Source organism: Rhincodon typus, unplaced genomic scaffold (assembly GCF_021869965.1).
Source record: "Rhincodon typus isolate 14 unplaced genomic scaffold, sRhiTyp1.1 hic_rhity00002567, whole genome shotgun sequence".
Lineage (NCBI taxonomy): Eukaryota > Metazoa > Chordata > Chondrichthyes > Orectolobiformes > Rhincodontidae > Rhincodon > Rhincodon typus.
This window is the reverse complement of record NW_025968205.1, coordinates 1-20,135: the sequence shown is the minus strand read 5'-3', so window position 1 is coordinate 20,135 and position 20,135 is coordinate 1. Positions and strand designations below refer to the sequence as shown.

At 43.5% G+C, this 20,135-nt stretch overlaps 1 protein-coding gene across 1 annotated transcript in view; it reads left to right on the top strand.

Annotated features, from left to right (window-relative positions):
- Nucleotides 1-13,663, top strand: part of LOC109913847 (cyclic AMP-dependent transcription factor ATF-6 beta-like) — a gene marked incomplete at its 5' end in the record, with an annotated part of 15,896 nt that extends 2,233 nt beyond the window's left edge. The window contains 2 exons of the mRNA XM_048593254.1: nucleotides 6,597-6,688; nucleotides 13,485-13,663. Of these exons, the coding sequence (XP_048449211.1) occupies nucleotides 6,597-6,688; nucleotides 13,485-13,635 (243 nt within the window). The remainder of the gene's footprint in view (nucleotides 1-6,596; nucleotides 6,689-13,484) is intronic.
- Between the last annotated feature and the right edge of the window lie 6,472 nt (nucleotides 13,664-20,135).

Here is a 20,135-nt window from a genome sequence, read left to right as displayed (position 1 = left end):
AACTTCTCTTTCAATTCCTCCCACTTCCTACAGACAAAGGGGGTAGCCATGGGTACCCGCATGGGCCCAAGCTACGCCTGCCTCTTTGTAGGTTACGTGGAACAATCCCTCTTCCGTACCTACACCGGCCCTAAACCCCACCTCTTCCTCCGTTACATTGATGACTGTATCGGCGCCGCCTCGTGCTCCCACGAGGAGCTCGAACAGTTCATACACTTCACTAACACCTTCCACCCCAACCTTAAGTTTACCTGGACCATCTCTAACACCTCTCTCCCCTTCCTGGACCTCTCTGTCTCCATATCGGGCAACCACCTAGAAACCGATATTCATTTCAAGCCCACCGACTCCCACAGCTACCTAGAATACTCCTCCTCCCACCCACCTTCCTGCAAAAATGCTATCCCCTATTCCCAATTCCTTCGCCTCCGCCGCATCTGCTCCCAGGATGAGGCATTCCACTCCCGTACATCTCAGTTGTCCTCGTTTTTCAAGGACCGTAACTTCCCCTCCTCGGTGGTCGAGAACGCCCTCAACCGTGTCTCCCACATCTCCCGCACCTCATCCCTCACACCCCGTCCACGCAATAAAAACCAAAAAAGAATCCCCCTCGTCCTCACGTACCACCCCACCAACCTCCGGATCCAACGCATCATCCTCCGACACTTCCGCCATCTGCAATCCGACCCCACCACCAAAGACATCTTTCCCTCCCCACCCTTATCTGCTTTCCGGAGGGACAACTCTCTCCGTGACTCCCTTGTCCGCTCCACACTCCCCTCCAGCTCCACCACACCCGGCACTTTTCCCTGCAACCGCAGGAAGTGCTACACCTGCCCCCATACCTCCTCCCTCACCCCCATCCCAGGCCCCAAGAAGACTTTCCACATCAAGCAGATGTTCACCTGCACATCTGCCAATGTGGTATACTGCATCCGCTGTACCCGGTGTGGCTTCCTCTACATCGGGGAAACCAAGCGGAGACTCGGGGACCGCTTTGCAGAACACTTACGCTCGGTTCGCAACAAACAACTGCACCTCCCAGTCGCGAACCATTTCAACTCCCCCTCCCATTCCTCAGACGACATGTCCATCCTGGGCCTCCTGCAGTGCCACAACGATGCCACCCGAAGGTTGCAGGAACAGCAACTCATATTCCGCTTGGGAACCCTGCAGCCCAATGGTATCAATGTGGATTTCACAAGTTTCAAAATCTCCCCTCCCCCCACCGCATCCCAAAACCAGTCCAACTCGTCCCTGCCTCCCTAACCTGTTCTTCCTCCCACCTATCCCCTCCTCCCACCTCAAGCCGCACCTCCATCTCCTACCGACCAACCTCATCCCGCCCCCTTGACCTGTCCGTCCTCCCTGGACTGACCTATCCCCTTCCTAACTCCCTACCTACACTCACCTTTCCTGGCCCCATCCCCGCCTCTTCGACCTGTTTGTTTCTTCTCCACCTATCCTCTCCTCCATCCCTCTTCTATCCGCCTCCCACTCTCTCCCTATTTATTTCAAAACCCCCTTCCCCTCCCCCTTTTCTGATGAAGGGTCTAGGCCCGAAACGTCAGCCTCTCTGCTCCTATGATGCTGCTTGGCCTGCTGTGTTCATCCAGCCTTGCACCTTGTTGTCTCGGATTCTCCAGCATCTGCAGTTCCTACTATCGGTGATCTTATTTACTGCTTTTACAGTATTACTGTGTACAACGTAACTGCAGTCTTTTAAAAAAAAACCTACTTCTCTTCTGGGATGTGGTGGGACCTGTAATAATGATGGTTTATTTTTTGTTGTTTGATCAGCATTTTTCTTTTTGCCTCGAAGCTGACTTTTGGTTTTAAGCATGGCACTGTCGCTTCAGGATGGTGGACCTAATTGACCAGGTCACATTCTGAATTAGCAAAGATTTTAGAATTGGTTGTATTGGACCTGTGTATTTCTTTAAAAAAGGCAGACTGGATTTGTCTAGTTGGGGAAGCATTTTGCATGTTGTGCAAACCATTGATAAGTTGTAGAGTTTGCAACTCTTTATAGCTGAAAACTGTAGCACAGAAAATTTTCAGCCTTCGAAAGAGCTTGCGCAAGCTCAGAGCAATGCAGTTACTTTCCCAATCTTGCACCATATTCCTGATGTCATTTCTCTTTCAAGTATTTCAGTGACTGTTAAGGGCTTATTAGGGTTAATGCTGAGAAGGTGTTTCCCCTCATGGAAGAGTCCAGGACCAGAAGGCGTAGTCTCAGAATTAAGGGGTGCCAATTTAAGACTGACGTGAGGAGGAGTTTCTCCTCTGAGGATTGAGTGTCTTTGGAACTCCTTGTCACAGAGCTGTGGGGGCAGAATCCTTGTATATATTTAAGCTTAATCAGAAGGGGAAACAAGGGTTACAAGAAAAGGGCAAGAATGTCAGATCAGCCATGATCCTGTTGAATGACAGAGCATGTTTGAGGGGCTGGACGGCCACCTTCTCCTATTTCTTATGGTCTTATTTATCCGAATCCTCTTTGAGAGATTGCTTGTGAATCTGTATGCAATTCCTGTGCATTCCAAAACCTGGCAACTTGTCCAAACAATACAATCCCTTCTGTGACTTTCAGTTATTTTGCATTCAGTTTAAATCTGTACCTTCTGATTGTTGACCTTTGAGTCATTTCATCGTTTTCCTTCTCTAAATCCTTAATGAATTTGAGCACCTCTGTCAAATCTCCCCGTTTACCTTCTCTGCTGTTAAGGCAAAAGGCACTAGTTCTTTGTGAAATGAATAAAATGCTGAGGGGACTGGATATGCTGATGTTCCTCCTGTGCTGTAAATTTATAGCCAGGGAACATGGTTCAAGAGTAAAACATCTCACTTAAGATGGATATGAGGAGATGGTTGTTTTGTTTTTTTCTCCCCCCCACTGAGTGCCATTTACTTCTGGAATTCCCTTCCCGTAAAATAGTGGAGACTAGGTTGCTGAATTTATTCAAGACTGGGCTAGAAAGATTATTGATAGACAAAGGGAGCCCAGGATTATGGAGTTGAGGCCATAGTATTAGACCATAAGATATAGCAGCAGACTTAGGCCATTCCATCCTGGCTGACATGTTTCTCGACCCCATTCTCCCTCCTTCCCCCTGTAACCCTTAATGGCACCTCATGGTGTAGGCAGCAGCCTAACTTGTTGGAAAGCTAATTTTGTAAAAAAACACTCTTTAGACTGTACAATGTACAGCTACTCAGGTCTAAGCAGTTTGTTTTCTGGCTGTTCCATAGCATGTCATTTACCAGTGCAGTAACAGCAGCAGTTACCTCCAGTCAAGATGTCTTTCTTTTACCAGCCAGGAGGGGGTGGTGATGTTCCAGATTTGTCTGCAGTGAGTCTGCATTTGACTCCGGCTGCTCCTCAGTGTGGAACTCTGAACTGCCCTGGTCTTCTCTTGTTTGTACACCCAAACTGTGTGTCACTTTATTACATTGCAGTTTAGTTTGTCTTTGCTTCACCAAAATCTTCGATTAGGTTCAAAAGCAGACGTTGCTGGAAAAGCTCAGCAGGTTTATCAGCATCTGTGAAGAAAAAAATCGGAGTTAACATTTCGTGTCTGGTGACCATTCCTCAGAACTGATAGTAGCTAGGAAGACATTGGTTTATATGCAGAAAAAGGGAGGGGAATGGGCTATGGAGTAAATGATAGAGCCCAAAGAGAGAGAAGAGCAGTTAGATAGACAAGGAGTTAATAACGATCTGGCTAGGAGGGGGAGGAGCTGTTAATGGGGACTATTAGTGACTAACAATAGGTAGTATGTAATGGCAGGCTATGTAATAAGGCCTAGTGTTTGGGGTAGGGGGCTAGGGCATGGGACAGTTTAGGCCCTAAAATAATTGAACTCGATATTGAGTCCAGAGGGCTGCAGGGTCCCCAAGCAGAAAATGAGGTGGTGTTCTTCCAGCTTGTGTTGAGTTTCGCTGGAACACTGCAGCAAGCCAGAGAGAGAGATGTTGGCCAGGATGGTGTGTTAAAGCGGCAAGCAGCCGGAAGCTCGGTCTTTTTTGCAAACAGAACCTAGATATTCTGTGAAGCGGTCACCCAGTCTACGCTTCGTTTCCCCAACGTAGAGGAGACCACATTGTGAGCAGTGAAGGCAGCAGACTAGATTCTGGGAAGTACAGTTGAAGTGTTGCTTCACCTGGAAGGTATGTTTGGGCCCTTGGATACTGGGGAGGGAGGAGGTAAATAGGCAGCTGTTCCACCTTTGCTGGTTGCAGGGTAAGGTGTTGGGGGTGAAGGAAGAGTGGACCAAGGTGTCCCTGAAGAAATGGTCCCTGCGGAAGGAGGACAAGGAAGGGTGGGGGAACATGTGTTTGGTGGAGGTGGCAGAAATGGCGTCTGATCTTCTGGATGTGGATGCTGGTGGGATGGTAGGTAAGGACAAGGGGAACCCTATCACTGCGGGAGGGAAGATAAGGGGTGACGGTGGAAGTGTGGGAGATGGATCAGACCCGGTTGAGGGCCCTGTCGACAATGGTGCTGGGGAGTCCTCGGTTCAGGATGAAGGTGGACATTTCAGAGGCTCCCTTGTCGAAGTTGGCCACGTATGAATATATGCGACAGAGACGGAGCAACTGAGAGAATGGAATGGAGCCTTTACAGGAAGCAGGGTGTGAGGATGTAGAGTCGATTAGGTTGCTTGATTTTTTTTTTAAACATGCAAAAGTACATACAAATTTACAAACTAGGAGCAAGAGTAGAGTCTGCTCTGCCATGTAATAAGATTGTGTTTGATGTGATCGTTCCACAGTCCTGTCCAAACTAATCATTCATTACTAGCTTATCAAGAATGTACCTACCTCTGGCTTACAGATAGTAAAGACTCTGCCTCCACCATCTTTCAAAAAGGATCTCCAATCACTCACTGGCCTTAGTGAGAATTTCTTTCCCTCGATCTCTGCCTTGAATGTGTAAAACAAATCTCACCTCATCTCCCCTCTGATTCTATCACCGCATTGGTTTAATGGGAATTCTGAAGTCACCCTTTAAGACTGAGACAGTAAAAGTATGTATTGGAGGGAAAGTGCATTCGACTACAACTTGAACATGATTCCATAGTGGATCTGTAACTGGATTAATCACATGAAAGAAAAATCCTATTGTGGCAGCTAGGGTATTTGAATTTAATGTAATAAAACTGAAACAAAAATCCAATCCTGATTACGATTGTGAAACGACTGCATTCTCAGTGAGCGCCCCACTCTGTAATCACTGAACTGTGTTGGCTACATTTAGTGTGCAGTGTTGTAAAAAAGAAGTCTCTCCAACATCAGAAGATGATGCTGCTTGTTAGTGATGAAAGCACAAAGTAGACCAAGAAACAAGTAGATCTGACAGGAGGGATCACTGGCATCTCCAATAAAACCAGCATAACCTGACAGGGGGCAGCATTTGTGCCTTTAACCCCACAACAAACCAGACTGAACAGTCGGGACTCTTTGCTCCTAAAAAGAAGTAAATGTTGAGTGATGATCCGAGAGGAGTCTTTAAGGGCGTGCCCTTGTATAAAAGATACCGGACAGAGAGAGAGTCGTATTAAAAGTAAAGAGATATGTAGCAGTTATCGTAGAAAAATGTATTCTATGTTGAAGCATTTTTCTTTGAAAGTTTTTTCTTTATTCTTGGGATGAGTGTGTCATTGGCTGCCAGCATTTGTTGCCCATACCACAGTTCCTTTGAACCGCTGCCCATGCACTATTGTCCAGTAGGGATAATACTACTGCGGTGAACCAGAAGTTAATCTATAATCAGAAATAACCAATGAATAGATGCAACCGTCTCTAGTTCTAATAATGCTTGGCTTACTTTTCTTTCATGTAGTTGAGCAATGAAGGGCGGCAGGAGGCTGATGAACCCTAGCATGGAGCGGTTGTGCAGAACTGTTGTTCCTGCATGATCAATACTTCGCAGTGCCTGTGTGTCACTTTCCTTTGAACTCAACCTCCTGGCATCCCATCCTGTGTAGGACATCTGTAAATTATTTTTCCACAATTTCAATTATTGTGAAAATAACAATTTGTTTTATTAAACACAGGGCATGCTTGAGAAAGTATGGTGGTGTGTTTGCTCTTTGAAGCTGAAACATCATTTGGGTTTAGTTCCTGAATCGTGCACTTGATCTCCCATTCTTTAATCAAGTGCAAATTCACACTTAGCAAAGTGTCAGTGGTGTCACCTTTTCCTGCAGCGACTTTGACATTTTGGAGAGGTGACCATAATCAGGCGAGAATCCCATGACAATTGATGGAACTGGCAGGTTAGCTTAATGTTGCTCCTCAGTCTTTGACTGAACGAGACTGGGAGGAAATGCCAGAATTCCCATGATGAATTATTGTGGCAGTAGATCACTGCCACATTTTGCACATGTATGGTTCCAGATGAGATTGAAGGACTGGAACTTGTAGAATTCAGTGGCCTACAGTACGCAATACCCAACTAAATGATTTGGAATTCTTTCAAATAGCAGAACTCTCAAACCATCAGTTCATTAGACTTGTATCCATGGACAGAGATTGATGCAGATTTGTTTAACATTTTATTGATGTGCCTTCCCACCTTTTTAATTTTCAGAACACAGAATTGAAATTGGGCTCTGGTAATCGTAAAGCAGTGTGTGTGATGGTCTTTCTGCTCTTCGTTGCATTCACTTTTGGACCTGCCAGGTGAGAATTTGTTTTTTGGTCGCCTTATCTCAGGAAGGATGTTCCAGCTATGGCGGGAGAACGGCAAAGCTTTGCCGGACTGATCTTTTGGATAACAGGACTGACGTGTGAAGAGAGACTAGATCGATTTGGATTATATTCACTAGAGTTGGAATTTTTTTTCAAGAAGAGTTAGGTATAGTTGTTAGACTAATTCAAGAGTATGGGGAGGAAACAGGAACAGGGTATTGAGTTGGATGGTCAGCCATGATCCTACTGAATGGCAAAGGAGTCTCGAAGGGCCGAATAGCCTACTTGTCTTTTCTGTGTTTCTGTGTCGCCTCATTGGAGAGAGAAGTGGTGAGGTGTTCTTATGGTGATACCTTTCTCAAGCTTACATTTTCTTTAGTTTCTGATTTTAGGAGCTGAGGGTGAGCTGGACTCCTGGTCTAGCATTTCTTCCATTCAAAAATTCTCATCCTCTTTTTCAAATCCTGTCATACCCTTGCTTCCTTTGTAACTCTATAAACTCTGCACATTTACATCCCTGCAGTTCAAAGCAACCTGCTTGATCAGCACCCTGTCCACCATCTTAAGTGTTCATTGCCTCCCCACCAATGATGCAATGTAGCAGCCATGTATTGTGCAGAATACAGAGCTGCAGCAAGGCTCCTCTAACAGCACCTTCCAAGCCTGCAACCTCTTCCTCCTAAAAGACAAGGGCAGCAGATCAGCCTCTACCTGCAAGTTCTCCAAACCACGTACCTTCTTCACGAGGAGGTATATTGTCTTTCTTCATTGTTGCTGGGTTAGAACCCAGGAACACCTTTCCAGACAGCAATGTGGGTGTACTTGCAGCCCATGACTTCAAGGAAGCAGCTCATTGCTACTATCTAATTTCCTTTAGGAAAGTAAAGCTGCCACCTTACCCATTTTGGCCTCCAGTCCTGCAGCAATGTGGTTGACTCTTAACTACCCTGTAACATGGCCTGGCAAATCAGTTGTTCAAAGGGAATAAGGGAGGGACAGCAAATGCTAGTACTGCCAGTGACGTCCATATCCCATGAAGGAAAAAACAAATGGTATTGAGGCTGGGCACAATTGAATCCTGCAGAGTGGCTTACTCTAACTTGACATAAGTTTAAAGTCTACTGATTCTCTCTGTTTGGTTAGTAACAGTTGAACGGGGATTGATTTGGATAATGGACCACATCATGCCCTAATTTGGGATGCTGACTTGAATTGGTGCCAGATGCTCATTGATCTACCACTGACAAGCCCTACATGATTTTAGTTGCTTCACTGGGAGGGAAATTATTCCCCACTAACATGTCATCCTGTGTATAGAAATATATACAGTTGAAGTGCTGGCGAAGAAATGAAAAAATTGCCATCTTGTTTGCTTTCAGGATTTTGGTTGTTGCATGATTTCTGCACATCTTTTTTGAATCCCACCATGATGTTTTCCCCCCCTACCTGCATTGTGGCTGAGGGCAGATTGCAGGACAAACAGTCAGAGGTGCCTTATAGTTAGTTTTGCCTTGCAAAACTTTTTCAATTTCCTGGGTCACTCATGCAATTTGTGAAATGGGGATTAAGTATAGTGTGAGTGAAGTGGGTGAAGATCAGTTTGCATTTAAGTCAAGTGCTGAAGAGAACCACCTCTTTCACATACAATCCTTTTGTGCCCTTCTATCTAGCAACCACTGCCTTTTTTTTTTTGTTTTCGTCTTCAGGTTTCCAAAAGGCTTGTGCATAATTGTCAGTTCAGGCCTAGCGCAGTCTTGTGGTTTGTCAATGATGCAATCCATAGTCTCCGAGTTGAAGCACATCCCCTCACGATCCTCAAGCTTTAAGGCTCTTGTTGAAAGTAAATGGCGCTCAGAATTGGGACAGTGGTTCCTCAGCACCTTTTAAAGTGTTCTACGGTCAGTGAGAGCTTTCCCTGTGAAGTGGAGTCATTGTTGCAATATAAACAATTGGCTGCATAGAACAGCACTGGGAATTTGGCTGGCTACATTTTGTGCTCAGGTTTCTGGAGTGAGTTTAAAACCCATAACCTGTTGAAACAGAAGCGAAAGTGCTGTCCACTGATTGGAGGGTCAGCTGTGAAAGATTGGCCCATCTCTGGGTACCTCTCTTCTGAACTTCAAAACTGCTTTGGCCGTCCAGAGGGAACCCCACTGAAGTCATGACTATCCAACCTCAGACTAACTCACCGTAAAATACCAAGTACGTTATTTCTGGCACCACAGCCTGAAAACAGTGCCTTGCGCTGCTTACAGCTTCAGGGAAGCAGCTACCTTTGCGACATTTCCAAAAGTATGAAAGCAATAAAGTGCAAGTGGTTGTCACATCAGGAATTGTTTCATTTCGATCTCTTGACCTGAAAGGCTAAACTTGACTTTGAAACATCACCTGCCAATCATCCATCTGTCCTTTTCTTATCCCCTGCCACTCAACTCAAGATTTGCTGTCCTAGTTTAAATCCTGTCAGGTGGCAATATGAAGATTAGCCACAGTGTGATTGTAGATGTGCAACCAACAGCAGTCACTCATAGACTCAAAGTTAAGACACTTTCATGGGGGGAGAAATTATTCCCCTTTAACATGTCACCCTGTGTAATGAAAAGTACACTGTAGGAATGCTGACGAAGAAATGAAAAGTTACCATCTTGTTTGCCTTCCAGAAGTTTGGTCATTGCATGATTTCTACACACATGAATCCCTCTATGATGTTACACCACTCCCCCCATCTCTAATCTCGCAGTCTTGGAACCGTCCAAATTCACTGCATTCCTCCAGTTCGGCTGTGTCAATCTTGCATATCACCAGTCTTATTCACTCCAACAGTGGTGGCTGTGTCTTCAATGACCCCGGTTATAAGCTCTGAATTTCCCTCCCTCCATCTCTCTGGATGTTTACTGCTCTTTCTTTCGGTGGGTGTGCTACTTGGAAAAAATTACTACTTTCAATATTTGCCCTAATATGGCATGATGTCAGGTTGTGTTTTTTTGAAATTTGCTCCTTTGAAGTGCCTTGAGGCCTTTTACTGCATTAAAGATGAGGTAATTACAACTTGTTACAGCAGTAATGAAGCTGTTGACAGATGTATCTGAGAGTCTATGACAGAGCTCCTCATGGAATGAGGGAGACCTCCACTGACGGAGAGCTTTCTCTTGTTCATTCTAATCACGGTGTCATGTATCAAATTACTGCTATACTCTCCAAAGATGTTACTTTTGAACCGGTGAAGCAAGTAACTTTGCAGAAATGCTCTGGATACATCAAGAAGGAATTGAAAAATGAAATCATATTGTAATCATTTGCCCTGTTGCTATAATGAAAGTAGAAGCTTGAGCAGCAGTAAACTGACTGTGAACTGTGTCACACCTCACTCCCAAATTCATCTCATTTTGGGTTTTATGTAGATTAGTGGGTGTCACACTCTGCATCGAATGCTGTAAGTCCATCTTAATATTTGACCACAATATTTTGACTGACTCTCTTGTGCTGCGGAGTACTACATTGTTCAAGGGACCATCTTTCCAATACTACTTTTTTTTTGAAAGGACTTGACTCTACAGCACCTTTTTATGACCAGTGAATTTTCTACATGCTTTCTGGCCAATTAAGTATTTATGAAGAATAGTCACTGTGGTAATGTGGGAAACACAGCGACCAACTTGTACATGAAGCATGAAACAGAGGCCCTCTGCCTCTTTGACAGAGTGTAAAAGAGACCAGAGCTACTATTTGAAGAGGAATAGTGACATTTTCCCCACTGTCCTCAACAGCATTAATCCCTCAACTATAATATCAGTTGAACAAGCAACAAATCACATTTGTCAAATTAAAGCAAAGTACTATGCTTTCTAGACATCTAAAGTAAAAACCAAGTGCTGGAGAAGCTTGGGTCTGACAGCAGCTGTGGAAAGACTAACAGTTAACGTTTCAAGTTGACTAAATTCTTTGGAACTGAAGAGGGCTGCAGAAGTAATAGGTTTTATACTTAGAGAAATTGGCAGAAGACCAAAGTGGAACAGATAGTAATGGTGCCTCAGAACAAAAGGCAAAGGGAGTGCCAGCAGGGAAAATTTCACTGCTCCTTCCCAATAATGGCTTTGGTCTCTCTCTCTCCCGTACACGTTTGAGAGGGTAAAGAGGCCACTGTTTGATGTTTCGTACACAAATTGGCTGCTGTGTTTCCTACATTATCACAGTGATTATTCTTCCAAAGCACTTTATCAGCCAGGAAGTGTGTAGAAAGTTCATCGATAAGAAAAAATTAATTAAGAAGCGATATAGTTGAAGATTAGGAGGTAATAGCAGAAATCCCATCAGCTCGCATTTTTTATGTGCAGTTGATGTTTTAACACCTTTTTCATGTGCAACCGATGTTGTAACATCAAAAGTGATTATCAACTATGTAGTCATTTGAGGTATCTCATGGTGGCAAAAAACCAATTTAGTAATGCAGTTGTCTGTTAACACAAATAACGAAGTTGGCACCAATAAAATGCATATTTGCCTCGAGAGAGGAAGGCGATTTAGTATGTGAAACGGTGAGGTGTTAAAATAGTGTTAGTTGGCCATGAGTTTGAGGAATGTTGTGACAGAATATGGGGAGCTCCGGTGATTAAAAAATCTGTTGGTTCGAATCAAACTATTTGAAGAAGTTGAATTTGTGTTGCACACTTCATAACTCCAGCATTCCAAAACACTTCATAATGAACGAAGTACTTCCAAAATATAGTCACTGGCTCAGTATGAGAAACCCAGCTGCCAATATTTGCACTACAGTGTTTCCAAATAGCATCTCATTTGACTTTTGTTTCAGATGACTAGGGATGAATTTTGTCCAGGACACTGGTGACACTTCTGCTCTTTGAATTCTCACTGTGGAGCCCTTTTGCAGCCATCTGAGAGGCTTTTCTTTTCATATCTTAAAGTATTGATGTTTGAATGTCAAATGTTGAAAGTAGTAATTTTTTTCAAGTAGCACACGCCCAGAAAGAAAGAGCAGTAAATATCCAGAGAGGTGGAGGGAGGGAATTTCGGAGCTTACGGCCAAGGTAACTGAAGACACATCCACCACTGTTGGAGTGAATAAAACTGGTGATAGGCTGTCACGTTTTGTCCTTGCCCTTTGAGAAAGTAGTGCTGAGCCACCACCTTGAATTGCTGCAATCTATATGGTGCAGGTACATGCACAGTACCAGTAGGAGGGCAATTCCAGGGACCTGGCTGTTTCTTCATTGTCACTGGTTCCATGCAGTTCCAAGACATGGATAATGTGATTTGGAGGGGACTTTCTGAGGACTTGTTTGCATGTGTATGCTGCCTTTGATCATCTGGGCAGTTAAATCTGCAGGTTTGGAGCATGTTGATGAAACCTTGCTTTGTTGCTGCAGTGTATCTTTTGGATAAAGCATGCTGAAGCTCGAGAGGTGACACCTCTGATAGTGTAGCCCTTGGAATGTCAGCCTAGATTATGGGCTCTTAAGTGGAGCTTAAACCCAGAACCTTGTGATTCAGAGATATCGGTACTATCCATGGAGCCAACCCATTCAACACAGTAAGACATCTAATGGATGAAGACAGCAAAATACTGACCCATTTCAAAGTGAGAATTTTTTTAAACTGAAACCTTGAAGTGCTCAGTAAATCAGAGTTAAAAGTTTCAGGTCCTTAACTTTATTGTTTAGATTTTATAAAGCTCTTCTGAAAAGGGAGTACGGGTGGGACAGGTTTTTTGGTCAGTGCCATTTCTCCTGGTCCAATTAAAATAGGCAAGCTTGAAATCAGGGTTAGAAGTGAGCCCTTATTTCTCATCTAATTGGGTGTTAATCCACTCCCTTCTCAGTGAAAATGTTTTTAGACGGCTGGTGCTGTCAAATTGCATTGCATGTATTTAATGAACACCTGTCCATGAGCTAGATCTGATTTTTGATCAGCAATGTTTGCGGTTTTTGGATGAAATGGAACGTTGCTTTATAATTGCAGGCCTCTGTTTCACTGACTAATTTTTGCATTGAGAATAAAAGGCTCACTTGCTGAGCGTTCCAACCTCTAATTTTAGAGTCTGCTAAATGTGATCGTTAAATAACAAAACTCACTGGCTGTGCAGATGTTGTTGTTACAGGGATTGAGCTTATGTTACACTGTCGGCTTTAAATCAATAACTGTGCAGGTGCAGTTCATGGGTTGCGTTTCCTAGTTAATGAGTTTAACAGTCTTCACAAGCAAATCCTCCTGTTTAACCAGAGCTACATAGAACATTACAAAAGGGGGAAGAGCTTCATCTGTTAAATGCTATCTGCAAGATAAATCATTTACAGAAAGTTAACTATATGAATTGTAGGCACTGGCTAACTAATACAGCAGCCAATTTCTGCACATCAAGCTTCCTCAGACAGCAGTTTATTAGTGACCTCCTTGTTTTCCTCTCTTGCACCTCCCGTGACCCAAATGCTGTTGATTGAACAATAAATATTGTCCAAAACGATGATTTTAGCTCGCCTTGTTCTTCATAATAGTGAGTGTAGAATCTTTTAAGTCTACTTGGGGAAGGCCACCTCTGATTAGCATCTCAACTGAATAACCACTGTCTTGATTGTAGCATTGATTCAGCACTGTTGTGGGAACATCAGTTTGGATTTTGTACTGAGACCTCATGGGCTGTTGAAGCAAGATCTTCGGTTTCATGTGAGAGAGTACTGTGCAGTGTATCACAACTCAGTCTTCCACTGTTTAGATTTCTGATGGCTGTTTTCCACTCCTGTCTATTCCTTCTCCCTTTCCCTGCTCATGCCAGTATAACAGAGAAGAAGCCAGATCTCTTCCAGAAACCAGAAGACAGTACGTATGTCAAGAGGCACCTACTGGCTTTCAAAGAGGAACCAGGTACAGAGAGCATGACAGAGGAAGCGACGAAAGATTACACTCAGAGGGACAAATTCAGGTAACAAGAAAATTAAAGGAGAAATTTTCAGTCTGCTCACAAAAATGCTGCCTCGAATTAAATGTCCCAGAATAACCCACACTGCATTTGTGCTTTGGAGATACTATCGCAAATTCGTTTCTTGTACATCTTGACCTTGCAAAGGTGTACTGGTCTGCTCACCATCATGTTTACTTATTTAGAGGAGTAACTTATGTTGAATGCTGATTTAAATTGACCACGAAAGGTGTAATTTGGAAGAAAAGCCTCAAAGACTGCAATTAACAGTAGATTCAAGCAAAGGCAGATCATTGATTTTCTTTCAGATATGTTAAGGAAGAAGAGCTTCCGACCACACATCATTATCATTGCCATTGCCAAGACCACCTGAAAACACTTCCATCACATCACCCTGTCTCCGCTTATCTGCTGCTGAACCCCCACCCTCCCATGCCTTCATTACCTCCGAAGGTTCTAACACAATCCTTGCTGGATTTTCATCTGTAAACTTAGCCAAAATTCTGCTGCCCAGGTCCTAGCTTGCATCAAGTCCCCATTTCCCTGTTAATCCCGTCTCAGCCACTGACATTGGCTACTGATCAAGCAATGCCTTGACATCAACATTCCCGTCCTTGCTTTTAATTCCATCCAAGGCCTCAAACTCCATTTCTCCAACCCCTCAAGCCTTAGCGATTTCCGCACCCCTCCAATTCCTACCTCCCGAGCACTCCTCTCTCAGTGGCCGTGACCTCAGCTTCATGGCCTCCAACTCTAGAATTCACTTACTAAACCCTTCTGTCTGCCTTTAAGGCACTATTTAAAACTTAAATCTTTCACTAAGCTTTAGCTTGTCTGTCCTAATAACTCTTTATGTTGCTCGGTGTCTAATTTTGTTTAGAAAGCGAACTTTTGAAGTGTTCTTTTTCCTGTATGTTGAGGCATTTTATAAACGCAAGTTGTTTAGCTAGTTGTTGCATCTGACCTGGACTATTTGCGCATCGTTGACATGGCCAGCATTTGTTGTCAATCCCTAATTCCCCTTGAACTGAGTGGCTTGCTAGGCCATTTCAGAGAGCACTCGAGTCAACCACATTGTTTGGTTCTGGAGTCTATAGGTCAGACCAGGCGAGCATGGCAGATTTCGGTCCATGGAGGAGATGAATGAACCAAGTGGGTTTTTTTTTACAATAATGAATGATAGTTTCATGGTCACCTTTACCGAGACTAGCTTTATGTCGGGTTATCTTGATTAATTGATTTTAAATTCCACCAGATGCCATGGCGGGATGTTGGCACTTAGGCTGTATCCAAAAGTAACTTTCTTTTCACAGCTGATTCATTTATTGTGTTTCCAGCGTTTTCTGTTACAGTTACAGGTTTCTTCTTGATGTTCAGCTACTAATGGAGGGGATAGTTCATGTCCCTTTATTGTACATGCTATTGTGTTTGAGCATTAAGGGATGTTTTCAACACTTGAGTCATGGAGTGCAGCAGGAGGCTATTCAGACATTTGTACATCTGCCACTTTGAAAGAGCTATCCAGATTTTTCCACTCCCCTGTTTTCATCCGTTCAAGCATTTTTCCAGTTTCACTTTGAAAGTTAACCAATCACCCTTTCAGTCAATGCATTCCAGATTAAAGTGGTGGTGAGCAGCCATCTTGAGCAGCTGCTGTCCATGTTTTGTACATACACCCACAGTGCTATGGAGGAGGAAATTCCAGGACTTTGACCCAGTGACAGTGATGGAGTATAGTTCCACAGGAAGATGGTGTGTGACATGAAGAGGAACCTGCAGGTGGTGATGAGCCCGTGTGCTTACCTATGTGTCTCTTGTCGAGTCCTTGTAGGTGATAAAGATCATGGGTACTGTTGAGGGAGCTTTGATTTGCTGCAGTGCAACTTGTAGATGATACACACACAGCCACTGTGCATCATTGATGGAGGAAATGAATGTCGGTAGTGGACAGGGTGCCGATCAAGTTGGCTGGTTTCTCCTGGATTGTGTCGAGCTGCTTATGGCGTCTGAGCCAGACTCATGGTTTTCCTGTGCACTTAAGTCTTGTCCCCTGGAGATAGGGAGTCAACGGTGAGCTGTCTACCACGGAATTTCCAGCCTGTGACCTGCATTAGTGGTAAAGATGAAGTCACCATAGTCCTACTGACCATGGGTTGCTCTCTCTTTACAGAGAGTTGACTGTTGGTGACTTTAACCTGAGCGCTACCAGGTCACAGGTGAGGGGAAAGGTGAAAAGGAGGTTCTTTGATGGTAACCCCAGCCTACATTTTTTCCATCACTCTGCATTGCAAAGCAGCTGTCCAGCCAACTGAGATAATGAAGTTTATATGTCTGCTCTAGTTACATTTCTGGACGTCGATAGTGGAGGATTCAGCAATGGTAATGCCATCGAATATCATGGGGGATGGTTAGATTCTATCTTGTTGAAGATGATTATTGTCTGGCATTTGTGCAGCTAAGTGTATTTACCATTTATCCATAATGTGGAGGTGCCGGTGTTGGACTGGGGTGGGCAAAGTTGGAAATCACACGACACCAGGTTACAGTCTAACAGGTTTATTTGAAAACACAAGCTTTTGGAGCCTCAATCCTCCTCCAAATGTTAAGAAGGATTGAGGCTCCGAAAGCTTGTGTTTTCAAATAAACCTGTTGGACTGTAACCTGGTGTCGTGTGATTTCTGACTCTTACCATTTATCAGCCTGCATGTTGTGGAGGTTTTCTGATATAAGCAAGGACCACTTCATTATCTGAACAGTCTGAATGGTATTGTGGAATCCTTAGTGAATAGTCTGATTTCTGGGCTTATGATGGAGAAAAGGTCATTGAAGCAGCTGAGAATGGTTGGGCCTAGGGCTCAACTATGAGTTATTCCTGTGGAAAGGCCCTCGAACTGTGACGATTGGTTTCCAACACCCACAATCTCTAGTTATAACTTGCTATAACTATTTATAATTATACTAGTGCTAGTTATGACTCCAACCAATGAAGAGCTTTCCCATGTTAACTTCAATTTTGCTGGTTCTCTTAGCTCGGTCACATTCTGTCACTCTCTCCTCATTCATTTGTCCATGTTTTGGCTAACATAGTCAGGAGGTCAGGACCTGAGTGATGCTGATGAAATTGAAATTGAACTTTGGTGAGCAGACTTTTGTACAAGTGCTCTTTGATAACACAGTCAATGAGCATTTCTCTCATGCTGATGATTGTAGGTAGACTGGTGTGGTAATTAACCAAATTTGACCTATCCTCCTTATGGACATGCCAAACCTGGGCAAATTTCAACAATGCTGGTGTAGTAACATTGCGGTTTGGTTTGGAGTGGTAGAATTACAAAATCTGAAAGCCCAATGTTTCCTTTACATCTTTGATAAGATTTACGAGCAACAAGTTTATAAATCAAAGAAGGCATGTATCCAAAATCGGAAACCTGCATTACTGATGAGCAAGATGGAAAAAAGTAATTTAGTCACATACTAAGACTACAGTGCAGGAAGAAGCAAGTGTTACTTTTGGATTCCCCAGGGCACAAGTTTGACAGACCTGTGTCTCTGGGCATGGGTAACTGATTCAGACAGGCAGATCTGGGAATCTAATGGATGGACGGCGTTGTCTCCAGATGACTAGAGGAAATCACATGACAATGGGTAGGAGTACTCACAATGCAAGACAATTAATTCAGTTCACACCGTCGAGTTCTGAAGAAGGGTCGCTCGACCCAAAATGTTAACTCTGATTTCTCTCCACAGATGCTGCCAGACCTGTTAAGCTTTTCCAGTAACTTCTGTTTTTTTGGTGCAGTTAAATTGACTGATGGCTTGAAATTATGGAGGTGAGGAGAAAGATTTGCTTTGTGGAGGCAGCCCCAATCATGCAAAAAAGATTGATAAGGATTTGAATCTGAGTGGACGAGGAATGGAAGCTCACTGTAGGCAAATTTAAGATCTCTCCTGTTTAAGACTGGAGAACGTGTGAAAATGAAAGGACACAGAGGGAAGCTGAAACATTCTATGGTGTTAATTGGCCCAGTCACTTACTGTGGATTCTAGGGGGTGATGATCATTTTTTAGGGGGTTTAAATGTCTAAAATTCATGCTGAAACTGGAGGAATACCTTGGTTAGGCTGCAAGTAGAGTTGTACCACCTTGGGTTCTTGAAGGAAGCACCCAAGAGGCAAACCCATTTAATCCCTATTTGCTGTGGTTTGGCGAAGAGGAGCTGGATGTCAGAGGAGGAGACGTGACAAAAGCTTTAATAAGTGGTGTAAGGAACATAACAGATGCATTCACCAGGAAAGGAAGATGACAATACGGTTTTGTGATTTAGCAACTGACATGTACACACAAATAAGGAGCAGTTTGGGCTGTAGCCAGGCTGAGGCATGTACCCTGCATGCATTTAAACCAGTGAATGAAGCAACGCAAAGATGAAAAAGGTGGATTAGACTGAATGGACTTGAAGGTCCCTCCCCAATTATTTCTTTTAATTTACCCTTTTGACTGCCTGCGCCAAATCCCATTTATTGATCAGCTTCTGTGCTTGCTGGCCTACGGTGGTAATGCCTTGGTTCTACAATTCTTATCCATCCTTTCAAATTCCTTGGTGGATTCGCCCATCCCTATCACTCCAAACACCTGCAGTCTTGCCTCCCTCCAATTCTGGCTACCTGAATTGCTTAATTTTAATTGCTGTGCCATCAGTGAGCTATGCCTTCAACTGCCCTCTGCCCTGAGCCTTGGAACCTCCACCCTAAACCCCTACACCTCTCTCACCGCTTCACTAAGATGTCTCTTAAAATATGCATCTTTTGCCAAGCTTTTAGTCACCGACTGATAAAGGAAAGGGTTTTTTTAATATATTCAAGGCACTGTTTGAATACAACATAGCCTGTGTGCAGAAATGCTTTAAACTTCAGGCTGTATAAATTGTAGTTTGAATACGAATTTGGCATAAAATTAAACAATTATTAAAAAGTGCTCATTATCCTGAACCTGGTCATTGGTAATGTGTGTTCTTTTCTCTGTGGTCAGAGTGCTGTTCCAACCCTGAAGAGTTAAATCTGATTTGCTGTGTAAATATACATGTTAATCTTCAGCAAATCTACCAACCGCTGCCAATTTGCTCCAGGGTTGCACAATTATATTTTATGGTTAGTCTGGTTTCCAGGGCAGCACTGAATAAACAAGTAGATTGCCTCCCAACCTTACCTCCCACCCACAGATTGTTAATGCTGATATTGGCGCCAAAAAAATTCCTTCCGTTGCTCCTTGATGTTCCTAATAATCTCAATCTTGAACTTGTTTTGCTGATTCTTTATTTCTTTCATACTGTCTTCAAGTCTTTGGTTAACAGTGAAGGAGAAATCTCCCACTGTGTTTGAAGTACAGACCAGTTTTTTGCTTTTGGATTCTTGCAGTTCAGCACCAGTGAGATCCTATGTCAAACCCCAAATCCTGCTGCCCCAATCCTCCCAGTGAGACCAGCATCAGCGTAAGAAAATGGTGCAAAGTCATATCAAAGGAGGGAGCAAACTTGATGCGCATTCTACTTCCAGTGTCTAAAAAGATACCTGATGCAAGAACGCAAAATTCATACAGGCACATGAATGTGCACGGGTCCTTGACAGGCAGCAGAGGAGATTTACCAGGGATGAGGAATTTTAACTACAGTACAAGGTTTAATTGGAGAAGCTGGAGTTGTTCTCCATGAAGCAAAGGAAGTTGAAGTGACATTTGATATTGGATAACAGGCTGATGACCGGGTTACTTAAAGTAGACAAAGTAAAGCTGTCCCCAGAGGCCTATTGTACAAGAATAAAGGGACATGGACTGATGATTTTGCACATTTCAGGGAGAACCTGAGAGACAACTTGATTATGCAGCAAGTGCAGATGACCTGCAAACTCTCTGCCTACTAGGGCAGGAGAAGTAGAGACGTCTAAAGATTAAAAACAAAATCAGATGTGAAAAAATAAACCTGTAGGGCTTTGAGAACAGACTCCGGAATGGGACTGACTCGATTGCTCTATGCTGAGATGAATTCAACGGGCTGAATGGCCTCCTTTTTACACTATAATTAGTTCATAGTTTCAAAAGCTGAAGCTGAGGTCACTCACCCTGGCTGCAGAGTTGAGAACTGGGGCACAGTAATCAGTGTAAAAGGTCAGGCATATTGGACTGAGCTGAAGAGAAACACCTTCAGTGCAAAAGTTGTGATTCTTTGGATTTCTTCACACCAGAATATACAACCAAAACTAAAATCGATGGATTCTGGGACACAAATAGAATTGACGGATGTGGTGCTGGGATGGGATAGGATAGTGAAGCTAAGGTAGAAACCATGACCGTATAGAATGGCACAGCAGGTTCAATGGGCAATGGAAGTAGAATGCGCATCAAGTTTGCTCACTTGTTTGATGTGGCTTTGCACCATTTAATGATCTGGATTCCATCAATTGTCCTTAAACAGCAATAATTCCCATCTGGTAGAGTGCAAACTCTGGGAAAATG